Source organism: Epinephelus moara, chromosome 15 (assembly GCF_006386435.1).
Source record: "Epinephelus moara isolate mb chromosome 15, YSFRI_EMoa_1.0, whole genome shotgun sequence".
Lineage (NCBI taxonomy): Eukaryota > Metazoa > Chordata > Actinopteri > Perciformes > Serranidae > Epinephelus > Epinephelus moara.
The window spans coordinates 7,317,933-7,340,869 of record NC_065520.1 but is presented as its reverse complement, the minus strand read 5'-3'; the positions used below and the strand labels follow the sequence as shown (position 1 = coordinate 7,340,869).

The 22,937-nt window shown below is 41.8% G+C and overlaps 1 protein-coding gene across 5 annotated transcripts in view; it reads left to right on the top strand.

Moving 5' to 3' along the window:
- dmd (dystrophin) overlaps positions 1-22,937 on the top strand; it is a 353,683-nt gene that overhangs the window by 269,081 nt on the left and 61,665 nt on the right. For all 5 annotated transcript variants that reach the window (XM_050063154.1, XM_050063152.1, XM_050063151.1 and 2 more), the window contains 15 exons: positions 1,056-1,203; positions 1,628-1,753; positions 2,620-2,769; positions 2,976-3,074; positions 3,258-3,357; positions 3,837-4,006; positions 4,678-4,795; positions 5,683-5,894; positions 6,152-6,306; positions 7,692-7,881; positions 12,429-12,601; positions 12,692-12,848; positions 14,361-14,472; positions 16,859-17,127; positions 19,099-19,245. In XM_050063154.1, coding sequence (XP_049919111.1) covers positions 1,056-1,203; positions 1,628-1,753; positions 2,620-2,769; positions 2,976-3,074; positions 3,258-3,357; positions 3,837-4,006; positions 4,678-4,795; positions 5,683-5,894; positions 6,152-6,306; positions 7,692-7,881; positions 12,429-12,601; positions 12,692-12,848; positions 14,361-14,472; positions 16,859-17,127; positions 19,099-19,245 — 2,326 coding nt within the window. The remainder of the gene's footprint in view (positions 1-1,055; positions 1,204-1,627; positions 1,754-2,619; positions 2,770-2,975; positions 3,075-3,257; positions 3,358-3,836; positions 4,007-4,677; positions 4,796-5,682; positions 5,895-6,151; positions 6,307-7,691; positions 7,882-12,428; positions 12,602-12,691; positions 12,849-14,360; positions 14,473-16,858; positions 17,128-19,098; positions 19,246-22,937) is intronic.

The following is a 22,937-nucleotide window of genomic DNA, read 5'->3' as shown; positions in this document are numbered from 1 at the left end:
ATGGATAATCCATATTTGTCTCACTTTCAAAATTCCCCTCTCTCATGGAATACTTTCTTTAATTTGTCTGTGTGGGTCATGTAATAGGCACTTTTTGGTATTTTTGTTTGTATCTGAGAGTTCACAGTGGGCAGAATCAGGATGGAACTGATACAGAGGGAGTTATTTATTGTGAGCCAGTTGCAGTGTGGACTAACAATATAGAATATTGAGCTTACCTCAGCACCCGCTCTCGGAGGCTGCCTCCTTATCCAAACACACACACTGGTTACAAACAGTTCTGCAGTAGTGTTGTAAATGAGTGTCCTCTACCGATTTAGCATTGCCCTTCTATAACATTGACACACTCATGATGGACTTTTGTGTTTTGTGCATGATGGATTTTTTTAAAGGGTCCAGATCAATGCAGCAGAAAAGGAGATACTTTCTTTTTTATTCTACACATTATTTTTCATTGTCAAGCCTGCTGCACTACTCCCAAACACCTGGAGACACCTGCTGATGTGAAATCAGTTCTAGTCCCCCTTTAAAAGTTTGAAACTTACATTGTTTATAAGTAGTCTTCTTCAATGCCTTTAGTTGGCACATTGCTGCTTTCTTGGCCCATAACAGCCACCTGTAGATCGTTAGTATAGTGTGAACCATTGGCAGGAATCTGAAACATGTTGCCCATTGTTTGTGCACATGCATGTGGGTGCACAACACAAACGAAATGTGGGCCCACTCTTCAGAACAATGCTGCATAGTGCAGCTACCAGTCAAAAACACGGCATGGTGCATTTAAGGTCATATAGCCACGACAAAATTAACTGGTTAACTTAATTGAAATTTAAAGAAACAGTAATTTCGTATCGAGGAGAACTGAGCCATAGAACAGGAAGGTATAGTTTATTATCTGTGTTGAATTTATTTTAGTTAAATTGCTTTTGTTTAACTCACAGTCTGAAAATGAGACCCACTCTTTTGTGGGCCTTATCAAGCTGAGCCATTAGGACTTTGCTCCATGGGGGCATCCCTGTCTCACCCTTTCCTCTTTTTCTCTCCACTCTCTGCAGGTCCTCAGAGGCGCGCACAGCGACTGCAGAGCTGCAGGAGAACATGGGCTCCATGCTGGGCTGGCTGGACAAAGCGGACGGCGTCCTGGCCATCCCTCTGCAGCCTGCAGAGCCACAGCACATCAGAGACACGCTGGGCAAAGTCCAGGTACCCTACAGACACAACACAGCAGTTTTAATGAGCTCTCTCTGTGTGTGGCTGTGTACCTGTGTGGGTGTGTGTTGATCAGTGTAATTTCATTTAGCTGCTATCACAGTGTAAATGAGATACGGGTTCTTTATTATTACACCTAGCGTTAAAAGAACATTTGCATGTGCTTATGTGTGTGTGTTGGTTTGTTTTAATTGAGGGTATTATGGTTTCCAATGAGATGCTATAATGTTTCATTCTGAAATTCAACCTTGAAAACACTTTATTGTTTGTGTGTGTGTGTGCGTGTGTGTATTTGGTTGTGTGAGTTTACATAATTAGATTGAAAGAGCGTGTGTCCTACATTGAGCTGCTGCAGTGATGTCTTATTAAATTCAGCCTGTAAGACTTGTGTGTGTGTGTGTGTGTGTGTGTGTGTCAGGCACGTGTGGAGGAGCTTCCTGCCAAGAAGGCAGTGATGGAGGATCTGAACTCCAGACACAAACAGATAACACTTCCTGCTGACAGACAGAAAGACATCAGGATCATCAACGCTCGCTGGGCTCAGGTCAGCAGCCGCCACTGTGAACACCACAGCCAACAACACACCACTGATTTGTAAATATTCATCTGCTCTGGTCAGAACAAAGCTGCACTAGGCTGTAAAATCATACTCGGTGCATAATGCTGTCTGTAGCAGCACCAAACATCTGACAAACACATTTAAAAAATAGCTGGTGAATATTTGGCCAGTGGAGCATTAAGCAGCAAAATAGATTTCTCTCAGGATCTCATGTACACCAAAAACAGAGCTAAAAAGAGAGTGAATATTGGATTTACATTCATCGGGTGGACACAAGCACCAATCCAATCGATGGAGAATGTTACTCTGTGTCTGCTTGATGTGCAAACAAGCAAGTGTTTGCTAACAAGATACCATATTAAAGGTCCCGATAATGTATTTTTTCAGTCAGCTTCTTAATTGCACTCTGTGGTGAATGTGAATTGAGGCAGCAGTGATATCCTTATCTGACTCCCTTGTATGGGTCAAGCTCCAAAAAAACTTGATTAAACCCTCCATGCATAGTAAAGTCCACCTTCAGAGAACCGACATCCGAGAATTAGCAGTGATGAAGGCCAAATGTTGCGCAGCTTCGCGTCACCAGTGTCTTGGCTAAACACCTGAACACACCACAAAGACCACAGCCAATTTTCTCAGACTTGGCAACGATCCAGAGCCATAGGAGATGTTATACAACTGTTTTCACAAGCTGAATAGCACTCCTCACGACAATGGGTTTGATATTACAAGTCATACCTGAAATATCACAACAATTATGAGTCATGAGTCAACTAAAGCCAAACTATCCTCAGTCATTGTCGACTGTGAAGAGTGTAATGCACCTGAATAAATCACAGCCTGTCTTTGTTTAGGTGTCCAAGGCTCTGCCTGAGCGTCAGCTGGAGATTGAGGGTCTGCTGAGGGAGCTGGAGAAGTTTGAGGGTCAGCTGGACGACCTGTCAGGCTGGGCGTCCACCACCCGAACCAAGCTAGAGCACAGCCCAGAGGAGCCACCACCCAGGGTAAGACACAAGCACACTTACACACTATTTTCCCTTAATTACCATAGGGTTAAAGCCCAAACTGACTGAAATGAGTATAAATGGCATTACATATATTGCACAAATGGTGCAGAAATGCAGAAAGTAAATGTCCATCCCTTTGAATGAAATCTTTTACACGCTATATTTTACATTTGTGTTGCCTCTCCATTTATTGCTGGCTGCAGCTCGTTGAGGAAGTGCAAGTGAAGAAGCCAGAAGTGGAGTCAGTTTTGCAGCGAGCCGATCACTTGTACAGGGACAGTCCTCCCAGCCAACCAGACAAGGTGAGAAAATCAAACAAGCTGTCAGTGATTTATCTCGCATATATCAGACATGTGCTTTTTCATATTCCCCACCTAAAGTTGCCATATCAAAATAAAAGCCTTTGATTGCATCTGTGTTACTCAGTTATCTTTAAACTCATATTTCTCAACACTGACTGTGACTCTGTGTGTGTGTTGTAACAGATGAAGTATGTCAAGCTAAGAGAAGACTGGACTGTGATCCTGGAGCTGCTGCGGCAGCATAGGGAGAGGACAGCTGCTCTGCTAGTCGCCAAAAAAGCCAGTAAGACTTAATTTTCTTCAGTGGGTGTGTCAGTCAGTGTGTACCTCCATGTGTTTTAGAGAGATCTGAGTTTAAGAGATAATGATATTTTGGAGCTAAGAGATAATTCTGTACTCTAAGCTAACGGGGAGGTTGCAATACACCTTGTAGTAATAAACATTTCCCACCTTTTACTTTTGGGATTTATGGAGTTTAAAACACAAAACAACTCATAAACCCTCAGTACTTTGGTTTTACTGTGCAAATTGTCCTGGAAGATAAAGCTAGACAGGGCTCTCCCATTGGTCTGTTGGCAGGTTTACTTGTGGCTTTATGTGCATTTTTTTCCAGTGGGAACTCTCTCCCAAATCCAAGTAAACCTTGGAAGCCTCTATACTGAGTCAGAAAATGAGCTAGAAAGAGAGGGAGAGTCCCAGTCTATAACTGGACATGAATAAATAAACATTCTGTGTGTGTGTGTGTGTGTGTGTGTGTGTCAGATGAAAGTCTGACAGGAAGTTCCCAGCCTGAATCTGCAGCGCTGGCTCAGTTCAACAAGTCCTGGGCTGAGCTCACTGATTGGCTGACAATGCTGGATAACATGGTGCAGAACAAGCGTGTGGTGGTGGCTGACCTGGACGACATCAACGATAACATCACCAGGCTCAAGGTGAGGTCCTCAGAGATTACTGTTCCAACCAGATTACCAGCAGAAAAAACACTGGGGGGCAAATTCGCAAAGATTGCAGCTACTGACAGCACCATGAATTGCGCATCACTTGCAACCGCTATCTGCCCTGATTCAGGGTCTGATTTAATTATCAAAAGACTGCAATTATCCATTTGACGAAGTGTATGTGTTGCCTTTGCACCAAGAACACAGCAGGCAAAACAATGGCAGTCCGAAAAAAAAATTGTGACTGACGAAGTGTAGAGGCTTTCCTCAAAACTTCAGGCAATGAATATGATTACTGGAAAGTCTGGATGTTGACACCATGTACAAATGCACTTCAGTTACCACCAACTCTCTTAAGATGCTAATAATTTCACTGTAACTGTGTGTGGTTAATAGCGCTGTTCTTGTATGCATATTACCTCATTTGAATATATGCAAATAGTACAGGAGCACTGAGATGCTATTTGCTTGGCAGCACAATTAGGGGTGCATTTCAATTTTTGAGCCCAGCCAAAAATTAGGGCTGGGCCAACAGATATATCATATCTGTTTACATCTGTGTGTACACAGATGTGTGTATCTGTGTGATGAATATTTGTATCTGCTAAAAACACTCATTATTCTGTTAATAAACCAAATGACAAATATTGATTATGCATTTTTAGGTGTCTCTGCAGGAGCTGGACCAGCGACGCCCCCTCCTGGAGAGACAAGTCACAGCAGCGCAGAACCTGAAGAACAAAACCAGCAACCAGGAGACCCGCAACGCTATCACTGAACGCAGTATGTCTCTCTCTCTCTCACACACACACACACACACACACACACACACACATTTTCCAGACTCTCAGAAATTAAAGCAAATGAAAGCAATGACACAGATATCCATATCTATTCACATGTTATTGGTAAAACAAGATAACAAAAGAGAGCTGATTTGATCCCAGACTTATAAATCTAAGTCACCTGTCGAAACAAGCATGCGGCACACCACTACCTTATCTGCATATGATTTACATATGTCACATCCTAATGTATGCAGCATGTCTGACTCTTGGCCTTCTACAAGGAAGGCTTGGTGCAACAAATATACTTACACAAATTGCAATGCATAATTCAGTATAAAACAAAATCTGATGTTGTGCAGACTGACAGGATTTCACCCACATGGAGCACATAGGATATGTATAAACATACTACTAAGACTGTATGTGTAAATGCGCAGCTAAATAACACCTGATCCCAAGCTATTTTCACTTGTGCATAAATGTGCACAGCTTCTCTTCTTAACGGGGAGTCTGACAGCAGCTCTGCCCTGCTCTTTGCTATGTTCACATTTTATAGAATGTAATATTTTCCTCATCAATGATGTTTTATTTCACCCACCCGCAACCCACCTGCGCGTCCAATGTGTAGTGTCCTATTATGATTCATCCCTTTTAGATTTTGAGTGGTACATTTATATTTCAGTACATGAGGTCAGTCTGTGTCGAAATAAAGAAATTTAAACGTTCAGCAGCCTCCAGTGGTGGTAATCAAAAACTACTTGGCAGCAATGGGACAATGCTGCATAAAAATCAAACAAAAAAGGCAAAGCAGTGTCTTTTTTATAAAAAAAAAAACAAAGCAAAAACAATGCTTGGTGTTTGGTTTCTTTCCGTTCATTGCAGTTGACAGGCTTCAGACTCACTGGGAAGACTCACAGACCAAACTCTCCGATAGGACGAAGCAGCTCCACAACATGCTGCAGGACTCAACCGACTGGCTGGATGCCAAGAAGGGAGTGGATCATCACATCAAGCAGGCCAGTGAGAGGCTGGAGTCCTGGCAGGAAATCACGTACACGATGGATGCACTGAAGAAACAAAATGCTGAACTGAAGGTTGAGTTGGACATCTACTATGCAAGAATGTCTTAAAGATGTTTGTGCTCATATTTATGTTCTGCGTTTTTACTTAACTCAATCAAAACTTAGATTTGCACATTTTTTCCACCTTGCATGTGAGATTTATAAACAGATGGTTTAGAAATATGATTGTACTTGTACTGGGGATGACTCAAAGGACATTTAGGCGTTGAGAGTGAATCATCACATTTTATATTGGAATTCTTCTTTCTTCACTCTCCCTCCCTCCTCAGCTCTTTGTGAAGGAGCTGCAGCAGTGGCAAGGTCAGGTGGACAAAACCAACGCACTGGCCGACAAGCTGCTGACATTGTACGCCAATGACGACACGCACAAGGTCACCCAAGTCAACGACAACATGATGGCCACCTGGACACACATCAACAGGCGGTAACGACACACACTACTGTGGAATAATCACCATTCAACAGCTTGTTTGAACACAAGACAAATTCAAAAAGCAACCAATATGGTGTGAGCCCCTAAGAAACAAGAAAGAAAGCTTTTGATACTGATACTGTGCCCTACAGAAGTATAGGTTGCTCATTGTAGGGATGCTGGACTCAGTTCAAATTGCCTTACTGTACTTAATGAAGTACTGTGCTCAGTCCACTTTTATTTTATTTTTACTTTGACTGCAAATGGAAATTATATTCAATGTTATGCAGATGATGCAGCTTTGTATATCTGTGACAGTCTGTCTGTAATGCCTGGCAATCTGAGCTTTAAAAATTGAGTTTAATTTCATAAATGCATCCCAGAACAGTGCCTCCACATGTTAGGTTTTCTGCCCATACATCAGTTGAGTCATTGGTGTATTTATTTATAAACTCATTTTGTCCATTGTATTTCTGCAAACTTATTTCTCAGTGTGCATCTTGCTAATATACGTACGGAGATGGTAAAAAAAAATCCTCCATGTTTTCTGATCTATCCATTCGAAGTAGTCTGCAAAGGGATTACACTGGTGGCACTAATATCTCAGGCAATATCAAGAATTTTGTGTGAATGTTAGGGGAGATGAATTACTTCTAAATCTCTTCTTAACACATGTATTAGCCTTATTTTAGCTTTTTTTTTTATCTGCGTTTAGTATTGTTTAATCCATTGCATGGTTTTATATTGTTTGTCTGCAACTTTTTAAGCTGCTGTCTTTGAGAACAGAAGAAAATAAAAATAAATAAGAAAATAAAAGTAACATTTTCAGTGTTTGAATCATATTGACCCTGAAAATAAATACATAAAAAAACAAGGCGCTCTGTGCAATATTCAAAGTGAGTCTTCTTCACATGGTTCTCAACAGAGAAGTGACTGAGTCAGTGGCTAGCAGCTAACGGTGCTAACTCCATAAACAGCACTTAATAACGGCAACAGTACTTACAGAGTGTAATGGCGTTAACCATGGGGGGAACCGGAGGGTGGGAGGGTGGATGACAACATCCCGATATCAGCAGTAACTGCGTATAAGCAGCGGTGATGAGCTAGCCAGTGGGATACACATATGCACTAATCTGCACGCATGTTTCGACTGATTTACCACAACAAACCACAAAGAAGCTTGGATAACAACACACACACAGTTAGCGTGACCTCATTTTCTGCTCAGGATACCATTACTCCACTATATCTTTACATAGCAAATAGTGGTTTGCTGCTGTATAAATGCTGTGAATGTCGCATACAGAATCTTGGATAAAAATGTTGTTAGGTTTTTGCGTTTTCCACATACTGTAACTGCTAGTTGGTAACATGTATTTTGTCGTGTGTTTCCCCAGCGTTTCAGACAGGGAGGCGGCTCTGGAGGCAGCTCTGAGGCTGCTGCAGCATTTCTACCTCGACCTGGAGAAGTTCCTCAACTGGCTGACGGAGGCCGAGACAACCTGCAACGTCTTAATAGACGCCACCAACAAGGAGAGAATGCAGGAGCAGCCAGAGGCAGCCAGGAACCTGCTGGCACAGTGGAAGGTAGGACACACTGTTATATATTCCTGTTCTCCCGACTGTGCACAGCTCCACCGGGGTGTTTTCAGGTCACTCATATTAAAATGTAAGTGAGTGACCTGGTTATTTATTTTGTTATTACAACATTGATTTCCATTGCAGCTTTAATCTTATTCTAAGACCTTCACAGACAGCTTGCTAGTTGAAGCAAACATAAATTACATTCACATATTCAATGTGCTTCTCATTTGGAATTATTGACCTTCTGCTGGAGATTGGTGAATTAAGTAAATTAATTGTGAGTCTAAGCTGAATCATTCTGAAGTTTAGTCTTCTCACGCTGTCATATTAACAGTATCCGATCCATGTTATCCATGGTTAACCATTATTTTTACATAGAAAATAGGAGCCATTTTGTGCAGAAAAAGGAGAACACAGAAAGGCTGACCTGAACTGTCCAGTTCAAGCCTTCTGTATGCCTTTTAAACAATTTTTAAGGCAGTGGGGATACTCACAGCAAGCTCAGCCACAAGCAACAGCGGCCATTCAAGCCGTGTGAACACAGTGGGAATGATTTTCCACAGGACAGCACTGTGACGTAAATGTTTACCTTGACATCATACACACTGTGTTGGCTCCATCTTGTACAATTCCTCCCTGCAACTCCATATTTTGGCCCTGGTTACCCACGCCCCACCTGAAGCGGCTCTATCCGCCCCACAGTTTGACAGCCAGTGTTATAGAGTGTTACCCTCAAACCTCAACAGAAAAAGATGTTGTTGTCCTGCCAACAGAGTTTGATTGACAGGTGACAAGTGATTCTTTTGACCACAGCCGTGATCGAGACAATGAAAATGTGAATGACTGCAACATTTTGTCATACAGGATCTATCAGACATCCATTACTGTGCATCTCCAGTTTTTGACCCAGAGTTTAAGACTCTTTTCCTTGACTCTCGCTGCCCTGTCTGGTATGACAGGAATGCTGACATGACAGCATAGAGAGATCTCATTGGCCGTTTGGTGCCTGGCAAACAAATGCAAAAATCCCCCCACTGCATTGTGGGTGTTGAAGGGAAGGCTCTGTTCTGTGAGAGAACATATTTTGACCCTCGGCCCTCACCCTGCACCCACACAAGCTTTGTGGTGGAACGGCGTGTGCATGATGTACGATGCACACACACACACACACACACACACACACACACACACACACACACACACACACACACAAACAACGTACATACTGTAAAGGAAACACACAGGGACTCACACAGCATTTTGGAAATTCATTTTCAAATACACACATCCTTTTCCCTCTCTCACACACACACACACACACACACACAGCTCTGTCAGTACAACAGCAGCACTGTATGCAGAGCTGAGATAGTCTTCTGTGTCCAATTATAATGGCGGACAGCAACGCAGCGTAGCATCCAGGGAGCGCGCACACACTCACGGGCTACAACGCTGCACACAGATAACGTTTAATTGGAAAATGAGCAAACTCATCATTTTATGCACCCTTTCAAGTTCTCCCTGCCTCTCTCCTCCTCTCCTCTCTGTCTCACCCACTCTGTCGTTCAAACTCACTGAGACTCACACCCTCCAACTCTGTCTCTCTTTGTATGGGTAACTAACCCTTCCTCCATCTCTCTACGACTCTCCCTCTCTTCCTCTTCATCTCCAAATCTCTCTTTTTGTCACACACATTTAAACAGAGGGTTTTCTTATGCACTCACATTGTGAGTTATTCTTGAGGGACTAGAAGAGGCAGAAGATGATGCCTCTTCTTCTTCTTCTTCTTCTACCCGACGTTGAGTTTTGGGATTCCACGGTAAAGTTTTGAGGATGCTGCGGAGGAAGGTCTACCATGTTCAGGTTGGGAAAGAATATCAAGAACTGTTTTTTTTTTTCAAAGTATTGTGTTAGTTAAGTAGCTTAGAAGTTTTTGACGTTACAACATAAGAAATTTGTGTTTTTTTGAAAATCTATATATCTAAGTATCAGTTCAGTGGGATACTCTGCGGTTTTCAGGCTTTGCTTCTTCAACGAGAACTTGTCACATTGTGGAAAATGAGGTTTTAATATAAACTACGAGTCTAAAAGTACGTTTGTTTAGCTTTTCGTGAGGCATTTGAGGTCAACTATCTGGGGAATACACTGAACAAAAATTTAAATGCAATACTTTCTTTTTTGCTTAAATTTTTCACAGGTTTAAGTTAAAGATCTAAGACTTTTTTTACGCACTCAGTAGATATTTTTCTCTCCAATTTTGGCCCAAAAACTTTGTTAGAATTTGTGTTAGTGAGGACTTCACCTTTTCAAAGATAATCCATCTGCTTGACAGGTGTTTTATCCTGAAAAAGGATGAGGATTTCACATGACTGGCACTACAGAAATGCATTTCTTGGTCACAGATACCCCAAAGAACCTGTCAGTATTTGTCTCATGCAGTTCGACTCATCTCCTTCACATAAAGTTGATCAGCTGATCATGGACAGTTGAATGTTGGCCCATTCCTCTTCAATGGCTGTGTGAAGTTGCTGTATGTTGGCAGGAATTGGAACATGCTGTTGTACACGCCAATCCAGAGCATCCCAGATATGCTCAGTGGGTGATGTGTGGTTAGTATGCAGGCCATGCAAGAACAGGGGAGTTATAAGCCTCCAGGAATTGTGTACAGATCCATGCAACATGGGGCCGTGCAACATGAGATCATGAAGGCTGATGAATGACATGATGATGGGTCTCAGGATCTCATCACAGATCTCTGTGCATTCAAGAGGCCATTAATAAAACGCTCCTGTGTTTGTTGTCCGTAGCTTATGCCAGTCCATACCATAACCCCACCGCCATCGTGGGGCACTCTGTTCACAACATTGTCATGAGCAACCATCCCCACAACGCCATACACACCTTCTGCTCAGAACAGTGTAAAGCGGGATTGATTTGTGAAGAGAACACTTCTCCAAAGTGCCAGACGCCATCAATGGTGAGCAGTTGCCACCATCAATGACACACTGTTGTCAGGTCAAGATCCTGGTGAGGATAATGAGCATGCAGATTAGTTTCCCTGAGATGGTTTCTGGCGAATTGTGCAAACCAGTTATTGCATCAGCTGGTCTCAGATGATGCTGCAGGTAAAGATGCTGGATGTAGAGGTCCTGGGCTGATGTCGTTACACAGACTGTGTATGGCCAAATTCAAAGAAACGACATTGGAGACAGCTTATGGTCGTGAAATGAACATTCATTTGACGGAATTTTTCAACCAAAATTTGAGTGAAATACGCTTATTGAGTGCATAAAAAAGACTCAGAGCTTTAACTTAAACCTGTGAAAAATGGGAGCTAAAACAAAAGTGTTGCGTTTAAATTTTTGTTCAATGTTTTTTCACAAAAGATAAAATATAAAGAATAAAACAGAATAAAATATGAAACCATCAGTTAAAAATAAAGACATCAAAGTTTAGGTTCATGTGAAGGCACAGGGCTCGAATTGACTCAGTGTTCAAAGGGATCAGAGGACATTTAGATCACAGAAGAAACTTTCTGGAACTACATTTAATTCAGGAGCCGGTTATCCTGCACTCCACCTTCACTGTGTCTTCAGTGCTTTCTATTTGTTCTATTCTTGTCTGTGTCCTATTCTTTGGTGCAATGACCCATTTTCCCCCTGCAGGTATCATTAAAATTTCATGTTATCTAATTTATCTTAAAACTTCCAGCCGGTGTAACATTCTTTAAGAGGATGCTTTTCCTTTTTTTCATGGCTTTAGTCAACTTTTAACATATAAAAGGGTGAAAATGGGCTCTGATATCACGTAACAGGTTTATCGTTTATTTGGAAAAAAGTTGAGACAGTGGCATGTTTACCACTGAGTTACATCACCTTTTCCTTTAACAACACTTGGTAAGCGTTTGGGAAATGATGACATAAACTGTTGAAGTTTTGAAAGTGAAATTTCTTTATCAAGAATCACAGGCAACCCACCACTAAAATCTTTTAGAGACTTTCTGTGAGGAATTATGTGTACAGTGTTGAAAGACGTTACTGTAAGCATTACAGAAATGCCCAGGTAAAAGATTTAGATATATTCACATGATTCCCTAAGATGTGGCAATTGATTCAGTCAGGTAATACTTGTTATTTTTCGTTTTATCGTTCACAGAAATCAAGCTTTACTTCCTTTGCACTCTACAAAGATTGGTTTGTTAAGTACTTTCTTCCTTTCCAGGGACTTATCAGGAATATTAAGAGCTTCAGTAATGGATTGTCTGTTGGAAAGATGTACACAGGTGGGACTACTGGAAGTTAACTGATTCCAGGCTGAATGACACATCTTGACATTTCAGTGCTACAAAAGGTTTCTTCCACAATATATTAAGCCCTACATTATGCCTCAATCCTGGTGGTCGCTGCTTTTAGAGAGTCAATCACTCTCTCAGATCCTGATCCCATTACTGAGCACTCGAGCAATGAAAAAAGTGAATTCCTGAAAGACAGCTGCTATGTGTGCTGCAATAGATTTTTTTCCACTGAGTCTTCCTGTGTGTGTATTACCAGGACCTCCAGGCAGAGATTGACAGCCACACAGAGCTGTATCACTCCCTGGATGAGAATGGGCAGAGGATCGTAACCTCGCTTGGGGACTCGGAGGACGGTGCTCTGCTCCAGAGACGTCTGGATAACATGAGCCAGCGCTGGAACGACCTGCGCAACAAGACCCTCAGCATGAGGTGAGGGGATGTTGGAAATGCTCAGGTTTTCTCTGTAAAAACATAGAGTTTATATAAAGCACAAGAAACAGAATCTGTTTGTGTTTCCAGGGCCCACCTGGACTCAGAGATGGCCCCGTGGAAGAGGCTCCACATGTCGCTGCAGGAGCTGCTGAACTGGCTGAGGTTTAAAAGTCAACAGCTGGAACAAGAGCCGCCTGTAGGGGGTGACGTCCCGGCTGTGCAGACACAGCTGGACACACACCGGGTAGGAGTGAACACGCACACCATGTGGGACACTGACAGACGCACTGTTTGTCTCTGCTGCATCTTTTGTTGGAAAATGTGACATTTTGCTGATTCTGGAGGTGTTTTTTCAGAGGTGTTTGTGAAGTTGGGCTGAAAATACGAGGCATGTGTAGTCGCTTTCTGTTCTGTTCTGTTTGGGGGAGGGTTACGTATTTTTTTGTTTTTGTTTAACGAAGGGTAGTCACGCTTTTTTGGGGAAACAGGGGAGGGACTTTTAATCACCCAAGATTCATATTTTATTCCAGGAATCCCATGTGAGATTTATTTCTAAAGCAAAAGTGCAACCTTTTGGAAAAAAGCTTATTGTTTACAGATGTAGGGCTGTATCAATATTTTATACATCTATCTATCTATCTATCTATCTATCACTGCTGTTGAGTCTTTCAAATGTATTTTTTGGCACTTTGAGCACCACAAGCTGAGTGACATCTGGTTCAGCTATATTGGAGAGAAGGCAGACATCTCTACAGTCAATATTTCCAACACCAGGCAACTCACACCAAAATGATCTAGACTGATAAATTTGAGTTGAGCATTGTTGAGTTAATGACTAGCACACTGCTTATCACAGAAATGAACTGGAATACTTTCGCATTCACCTTTACTAAAAGTGCTGCTCAGAGTCACAGTAGAAGAAAACATTTCTAGAAACCTTCAGGTCAGCATCAGTGCAGTAAGCAACCAATAAAGTCAGTGTTTGATTCATTTGTAATAAAAAAGTTTCGAGGTTTCATTGCAAAAGCAGCCATTTATGTTGGAGAGAGACTTCATGTCTCTCTGACTCACATTATGCAGATCAAAGACTCAGAATAAATGGAAAGTATAGTCATGCAGGTTAAATGAAAAACCCTTTTTATGCACCATTTTATGCAAAAATGCGAGATGATTGGCTCTGCTGATTTGGTCATTTCATGTATAAAACTACAATGAGTCTGCAAAATGGGGAGTTCCTGTAGATATGCATTAGGGAAAGGCTTTTAGTCAAAGCATTTCTTAATGAAAGTAGACATGTTTTAGTTTAAAGGGACCACTCAGATACACAGACCCTTGAATCTAACAGAAACAGTGTTGTGCCTAACTCTACCCATGCAAAGAATACATGAAAACTTTCCAGAAACAACCTTTTCAACATTTCATTTATCATAATTATGTAAAGGACTTGATGTATTACATCTTGTAAAAAAATATGTTGACTCCTGAGGCTGCATCTCTGCAACAGGGGCTCTCAAGCTATTTTATTATGGGACCCAAAATTGAAATGTCCCAAGGACCCAAGCTCATGAATGCATAATTGACCACCATAATATCTACATGAACCTATAATCAAGAGAAGGCAAAGACATTCATCAAAACATGTCATACACCTGACCTTTTTTTTTTTTTTTTTTTTTACATAAAATAAATAACACATTTCCTGTTAGTGGCACAGATAAATTAAGATTGTTGTGTGTGTTTTTTTTTTTTTTAATAGGGCTTCAGGAGGGACTTGAGAGCTAAAGAGCCGGTTGTAACCAAGGCGCTGGATGATGTGGGAGTCTTTCTGTCTGAGCTACCGCGAGACACACCATCACCTGAGAAGAGAGGTGACACACACACACACACACACACACACACACACACATTGCCAAAATGATTCATTCTACCCAATGCTACATATAGCCTCTCTACTCGAACATGTTTACATGCTTTAATGTTCAAAAAATATTGTATTGTCCTCATACTGTCTATGGTGGAACACCTGTATTCGCCCTCTGAGACGCTCCTGAAAAAGCCCAATCTGCTCTGATTGGTCAGTGTTTCCAGGTCTTCCATATCTCTGCGTCTTTCCACCGTCATTGCAGCCTGGGAACGACTATAACAGAGAAAAGCCACTGTGAAAAATTACCAATAAAAGCTTCTTAACACAATCAGGAGGAACATGTTCTAAACTGGGGAGAAATTTACAACACTGGCAACCAAGTTTACATGATTCCCTGATGTTAGCATGCACATACATGTAGCAGTGTAGTCCACGTAATGTGAACACTTGTAGTAGCGTGCCTGGAGCAGATGACCGTATTAAAAAATGTGCACGCTATGAAGTCATACTGTTGCCAGAGTAGAAAAAAGTTCAGAACTGTAGGAAACTTGAGGTTTTTGCTCACAGGGATTCATCTTACATATGTTTCCCTCATTATTTGGCCACATTTAATGTTGACTTCTTTCAGTGTAACACCATATATAAGCCACAAAATACGGAAAAGAACAATAGGTCCTTGTTAAGATAGTCCCCCTTCAGTGCGTCAGACTTTCTTTAATATTTTTCATGTTGGATAGATTAAGAATGTATGTATTATGAGCAGCATGAGCTCTTTTGTAGCGTTATTATCAATAAGGATATTATAACAAAGATACATTTGCATTTGAACACACTATGTACCTGCCATTTGAATGTACAACCATCAGAAATAGTTAATTAATTAGTGATGTTTCCTGCCAGAGCAGTGCCGTGATCAGCCCTAACACTTGAAATCCTACATAAAAGGAAAGCCTGAAATGAAGTTAACAGACCTGTCTCCTACCCGGATGTAAAGCTCCCTTTCCTCTCATCTCTGACTCACACAGTGAACTCTGGACCCTAGTAACAGCCTGGTAACAACCACACAGGGGTCAGCACACACGCAGAATTTCCTGCAGCACCTTTAACACCATGGCAGCAGCCTGGTTACCAGGCTTGTAGAAAATAGTGGAACTTTAACTGTGGTCCATTTAACCCATTCAGCTGCCAAGTTAAACACAGACAGAGAACACAGAAAGAAAGGGTGAACTCCAGCTGCTGATCACTGCTGCACTGGGGGACAGGAGCATTTACTTCCTCTTAGAAAGTCGTTATGTTTCTGTTATGTGACCTTCAAATCGGCAGCGGTTGGGAACGTCTAAAAAGCTGAATTAACACAGCGCTTTTCAGTATATGACATTTTGCTTGGTTTAAATTCACCTGGCTTTCCTAAAAGAGAACCTGTGTCTCCACAAACAGCCTGAGTGCTTTGACATATAAGCAAGACAGTCTCTCAGGAGCTGGTCTTCTTTGTCACAGCCACTGCTTGTGCTTGTGGTTACTTTAAAAGAGGAAATAAGCTTTTAAACTGAAATGGCCAAGTCCAAGACAACAGGACGAAATAGGACTGCAGGAGCTCTTCTTCTCTGTAGCAGCAGACATTTTCTCCTCATTAGGATATGCATTTCCACACTTAGTAATTTCATCTACATTCATTCCCACAGATCTGTACAAATTAATATCTTCTAAAGTTTTATGAGAACACAGATTAATTGCCATAGTTGACGATGGATTATGTGTGGACATGCTTTTATTTAGAGGTCCTGAAAGCCACTTTTCTCACTGGTAGAACAGTTTGGGTTATTTCACATGAGATATTATAGATTCATGCTTTTGTCCTTGCTTTCCCCCCTGGTATGAAGTAGGCAGTGCTCAGTAGGGAACATGTTGTAACCCACTGCCATGCACCAGTCAGAGTTCACATATGAATCAAAAATGAAGTTGTTAGTTTATCAGAGCTTCTTAGTTGTGAAAAGCTATCTGCCCATATACAACAGCATTGTCTGCATATAAATGAATTTCACAGTCATACACAGAAAAGGTAATTTAATTTATATAAAGGCTGACAAGGACAGAGCCCAGAATACATCCCACCATGAACTCCTGACTGATAACTTGTTGTTAAAACAGTTGCCCCCCTCTCCCATCCCTCCCATGCCATCAGAATTTTGATCAAAGGCTTTTTAATTAATCCCAAGATATGAATATAGGCATTATTTAAATGCTAGATGTAATATATGGGTTGAGAAAAAATAGATTTTATGGATGATGATTTATGATGTGAGCTGTGTGTTGCAGCCTGTGAGGATACAGTTTGCTTTTATTGTCACCAGATGTTTTTTATCAGGCCTTGTTCTTTCCATAACCCTCAGATATCAGCCCAGAGGAGCGTGCTCAGAACGTTGGGAGAATCCTACGCAAAGAGGCAGACGATGTGGTGAACAAGTGGGACAGGCTCAATAACGACTCGGCCGAATGGCAGAGGAGGCTGGAGCTGGCACTGGATCGACTGATGGAGCTCCAGGAGGCGGAGGACTTGCTGGATGGACAGTTGAGGCAGGCTGAGATGGTGAAGGAGGCGTGGGAACCTGTTGGTGACCTGCTGATCGACTCCCTGCCGGAGCACATCGAAAGAGTCAAGGTCAGATTGAGTGGAGGGGGATGGGGTACACAGGAGGCATGTCCCCCTGCACTTTTTCAGGAGGCAGTGACCCCTTCACTTCTTACCGCCCACAAATATTCCAATAAAAAAAGGTATGAAAGTTAGAATGCTGTTTGTATCTTATAAGTTGAAGGTAATTACATAGATCATAAATCTGTATTAAAATCTTTAAAAGTGGTAAGAGTATCTATTATAGTGGCGCTTTAAATGCTGTAAGAGAAGATACATTCTGAAATCTCGAGCTTCATAGGGTTTAATGGGATTAAGATGTTATTTGTGGTATTTCTTAAGTATAAAAAGATATAAAAAACAGTTTTTTTATGCATACTTTGTAAAATATTACCATGAAAAATTGCATTTTACTCCTCACTCACACAGTTTGCTTTATTGCACCACCTTTATTGTTTTTGTGCAGTGTGCCGGCCTGAACTGTGCCAGCATACCATCATATATTACCTGAGGTACAAGTAACTCTATTTTAAAAAGGTGCCTGTTTGAAATCTCCATCTGTCACAACTTTGTATTTAAAAGCTTCAAGCCGCTAGTTTTATGAGAGATCAACATATTGATCAATTTCATCACCCATAGTTGTTTAGTGTTTTATGAGCATCCATTTAATGTTTTGTTCTACCCCAGGTAAAGGTATCTTAAAAAAAAGTCCTTTCAAGGATTTGTTTGTAATTCTGTGTCTCCCACCAAGCGGCAACCTCCGGGACTGAAAAATGAAGCCAACATGGAAGTGCCAAAAACAAAAATTCCTAAAATGGCCACTTGAGGCTGGCTGCAAAACTGTGTCAGTCCTCATTGACCTCACTGTTAAAATGCCCAACTTAACAGCAGAAATAAACATGGTTACAGCCTGGTCTGTATGGGAGGTGAATTTTTATGTAATCACCCGTTTATGTTTCATTAAGGCATGGCCGCTTTGAGAGACAAGCCACGTTCTTACCGTCACCACAGTCTCAGAGATCCAGAGTCAGACCCACCCCTCCTCCACAGCTCCACTTTCTCATCCAAATTTGGTCATACAAAAAACCAAGATGGCGACAGCCCAAAATGCCAAACTCAGGGCTTGAAAAGGGGAGTCCACAAACCAATGGGTGACATCACTGTAGCTACATCCATTATTTCCATACAGTTTATCCCCTTTGAAATCAAAGGTCTGCCCCTGATTATGTGCATATTCATGAAGCTCATAAGAACCGTCACTGATTAATTTGAAGTTTTGATTTTTACTTTGGAACGTCTACTTTGAGCAGCCACTAAACTGACTGACGTAAACTTAATCAATATGACACTACAGAGTCTTCATTGAACCTCTTCAAGAAAGCACACCTTAACATTTCAAAGATTATTGAGAATTAGGACTCTAGTTGACAATTCAAAGCAAAAAATGGATCGACACAACAGCCAACAAACCTTATTTGTACCTACAAGCAATACAGCAGATAACTAGATGTTGATATAGGCTGCTCGACTTCTTAATGAACCTCTCATTTGTTTGAATTAAATGTACCAAGGTGTGAATAATCTGATAATGATTCATCTGTGTTCAAGTGCTCCAAAAGCACCTTTAAGCCATCTATAACAGTCACACGTGTGCATTACCTTCTCCTTGATCTGCATGCATCACAGCCGAAGAGGAAGAGGAGTGAGCCCACCTTGCATCTATCGGCTATAACTGTTAGCGGTAGCCACGTTTCATTTATCCTACTTAAGCCTGTCAGTGTTTTCCATACATCAGCAAGCATTAAACAAGCAGAAAAAGTGGAGTTTACATGATGGATGCATCTGTTTCTCACTGTTAGAGCAGTTGAGGTGAGAAACGAGTGAACCGAGGGCTACTAACAACCTGTCTGTGTTTCCCATCTGTCCGCTCACCACTGTAAACAATGCAGCACAATACAAATGACCCGAGAATTTGTGTGTGTGTGTGTGTGTGTGTTACAGGAGTTTCAGGACGAAATTGCTCCAATTAAGGATGATGTAATACATATGAACCAGTTGGCGTCCACTTTTGGTCCACCCGACATCCAGCTGTCACCTAGCAACCTGGAACGCATCGAAGATCTCAACACGCGCTGGAGGCTGCTCCAGGTACATACTCATGCGCGCACACACACACACACACACACACACACACACACACACACACACACACACACACACTTAAACTCAATCAAGTGTGGAGACATTAATATCTTCTGAAGTTATGTACATAAACTTTACATAAAATGTCATAACTATTGTATCATGTTTTTTTTCAAGGGATTACAGTTTCTTGAATCTTCAGGCTCCTGGCTTCTGTTTAAAATAAAATGAGAAATTCAGATTCTTTTGTTGCGACTGACTGTTGGCATTCCTTACACTTTTGCGTTGTGTTTGTGGCTCGGCTACAAAAAAAACAAAAGACACAACCCTCCCAAGTTTTGAGGTACCAAGTACCTCTTCTACTAAAGCCCCATGCACACCACTTCAACATGTGACAGGCCTTCTTGTGTTGGTACAGTTGCGAAACTATGATGACGTAATAGTGACTGTTGAGATTTTATGACGTCTTTTGACCAACATGCCAAACATCTTTTCAGGTTGGTTCACTCTCGAAAACAAAAAAGACAGTCTGTACCTGGTGTACCACATTGAGTGTTTGTACGTGCTACATTGTGGGAAAGCTGGAACAAGGACAAAACACACACACACACACACCATGTGTTGGTGATCAGAGGCAGCACAGGGTGCGCCGCCATCAGTCTCAATAAACCCAGTGGCAGCCATGCTGGAAGTCAGACAGTGATTATTACCGGGGGTGACAGATAGAGCCAATCAGCTGCCAAAGAGATCAACTAATGCAGAGGAGTCCTGGGCAGAGATGGGTGCCGTGGTGACACCACGGTGACGGGACCAGACGGCCGGTCTCTCTGAAGTTAGCACCTGACCAGATGCTTGCACACACATGCACACACACACACCTTTATCTTGTAGTGAAGGTGAGAACATCAGTGCAGTTGATGTAGACAGCGGGAGAGGAAGAAAGGAAGACACAAAAAATTACGCAGAAACTACCCTATTCTGTATATACTTTTTTTTTTTTTTTAGCTCAGGTAGTTAGCTAAAAAGAACTATGTGATTTTTATAACAATCACTCCATGGATTCACCAGTAGAAGCGAAGTAAATCCACACAAATTTCTTGCGTAGAGTTAAACTTTGGTGCACCTTGATCAGTGCATTTGCACGGTTGGTTAATAGCAATTAAGTTGACAGTATTTACCTTTAGAGTCCAAGATGGAGGAAGCTGTCATATCTTCTTAGCTGTGTTGCACTGTTTACTTTTAGTTAATCTCTTAATATAAAGTGCTGTGTCATGTTGAAGATGATATCCCAGCAGTTTCATGTGGTGTCACTATGACAGTGGGATAAGAATCCCACCCACATTGACAGGGTACTATCTGCAGTGGAAAATGCAATTGAAAAAAAAGGCAAAGGTGAGTCAGGCAGAGTCGAGTTGAGCCGAACTATGCAGTGGAAGTGAGTCATTGTCCTGATAGCGACCGAGCTAACAAGCTTGCTAACCCTACATTCATGCAGTAATATACAACACATCTTTGTAGCGTCCATGTTGTGTCCACATTACAACTTAAAGCTCATGAACACACTAAAGTCGACCCGAGGAGCATGTGAATGCTGCATAGCTGAGGCAGTTAGCACACTATTTTGTTTTGAGTGAAGTGATGTAGAGTCCAGACAGCACCACGCCAGGACAGAAAAAAGCTCAGAGAACTGGTGTACCTGACTAGTACTATTGTTTGAGCTGGCTAATGGGTTAGTGGTGAGCTCGCCAGCCACACCAGTTTTGTTGTGACGCTTTCTCACATGCCCGGGCCTTAAAAGACCTCTGGAGCTCTCTTCAATTTGATTAATGGCTTTTATTCTTAAGTTTGCAAGTAGGAGTAAGATATATTTTTACTTCTATCTGTCACTTTTAGCAGCTTGATAAATATGGCGCTTGGTCAAAGACTGCAAGATACGTGTCTCATTTTTACTCAGGAAAAGATTACCCTCTTTGTTTACACTGATATGCATGAGCTGATATAAAATGGTAAGAAGAGAATTAAGTATTTAATTTGGACAGAGGAGAGGATTTTACTGCCAGTTTTTGAGAAGTCAGTTTCCATTGCAGGTGGTTCATTGGGAGCGGGATGTTTGCCCAGGAATATTGGCATCACTTATAATGGCAGGGTGATGGATAGCAGTGTGTGTGTGTGTATGTGTGTGTGCGCCTGCTTAAGCACTGCCTGGTAATCTGAGTGTGTCCAATGTGTGTTTGTGATTTCATGTTTTCTGGTGCAGTTAATGTGGCTTAAATGAGACTGAGAATGTGGCTTTGAGGTGAGTGCTTGTGTTTATGCATTTGATGTCATTGTGTGTGTGTGTGTGTGTGTGTGTGTGTGGTACCTGCACATTCAGGTCATTTTAGTTGGTTCACAGTGTTCTTGTCGTGCCTAAAAGGTTGACGCTGATTGGTTGATGCAGGGACACAGAGCACTTTAAGTAATTTCGATAAATTCTTCCTCAACAACCCCACTCCTGTCATTTGTACAATTCTAATTAGGTTACCGTGGATACGGGGAAAGGCAACTCAGGCAGAAATGGATTGGGTGAGGTGGACTCAAAGGTAATCTCATCATTTGGTTTCATGCCACATTGAAGCCCAAACAAAAAGGACTGGTCATTACTGTCATATTGTCATCCTTATCTGTTCTTCATCTCATACCATGAATCACACACACATACACACGCTCTCCTGACAGTGTCTCATCAGTAGCCTTCTCATTTGGGTTATGGATGAAAGGTTGGATGGTCAATCAGCCAATCTGTCCACTCAGACTGGATAATAATCCTTCTCAGTCCCTCAGCATCAAGACTTCTATCACAGAAAGTTGAGACGCCTTTAAGCCTCAGATGATTCACGTTTTGTACTTCCTGGAACAAAAGTCTGTCACTAATCAGCGGCTGCCAAAGCTCTGCATGCCGGCCAGACCTGCATGTGTTGCCTGGGAACATCAGATCATTGAACATTGTGTCAGGAAGCATCAGTGGTTATAGACGCACAGTGGCTCCTCCGGGAACGGTCAGGTTGCAGCTCACTGTCGAGCGCTGGTGCTGGACTGAAATCATGTCTGCAACCATCGGCTGTCTTTTTATGTGAATTATACATCAGATTAGAAAGGCTTAATGGAAGCAGCAGATTTTGAGGAATAATGTGTGGTAAATCGTGATTTAAGTATGCACACGGGAACACAGTTTTGCTAAGGAGCGCTACAGAGTAGAAATGTGCACACACTTACACAAGAGCTACAGGAAAACTGCTCAAACATGCTTACATCAGCCATTACTCCAAATAATGTGTGCTCCCTCACCTTAAACACCACTATTCTCTGGACTGCATGTGCCACAATTTCTAATACCTTTTGAGTAGTGTCGGACATCCAGTTGATTTTTGCTGAAGAGACTCATACCCTCTTGGCAAATCATACCTCAGTTTGTCGTTCGCTCCATCATTAGCTGCTACAAAACTCCATCCCGTTGGCAATGGAAGTCCCACTGCAGTGACACTCACTGAATTTCATGGATCTAAAACGCAGCTGCGAAACACTTCTGGCAATTTTCTCTGCAGTGTTCAACTCTCAGTTTAGCTGTTCCATGGATGACCCTGACCCTTGCACTTTGACCTGATGTGATGATGTTGTCAAGTCAAATCAGAGACATTAATTAAATTTCAGCATTTTTA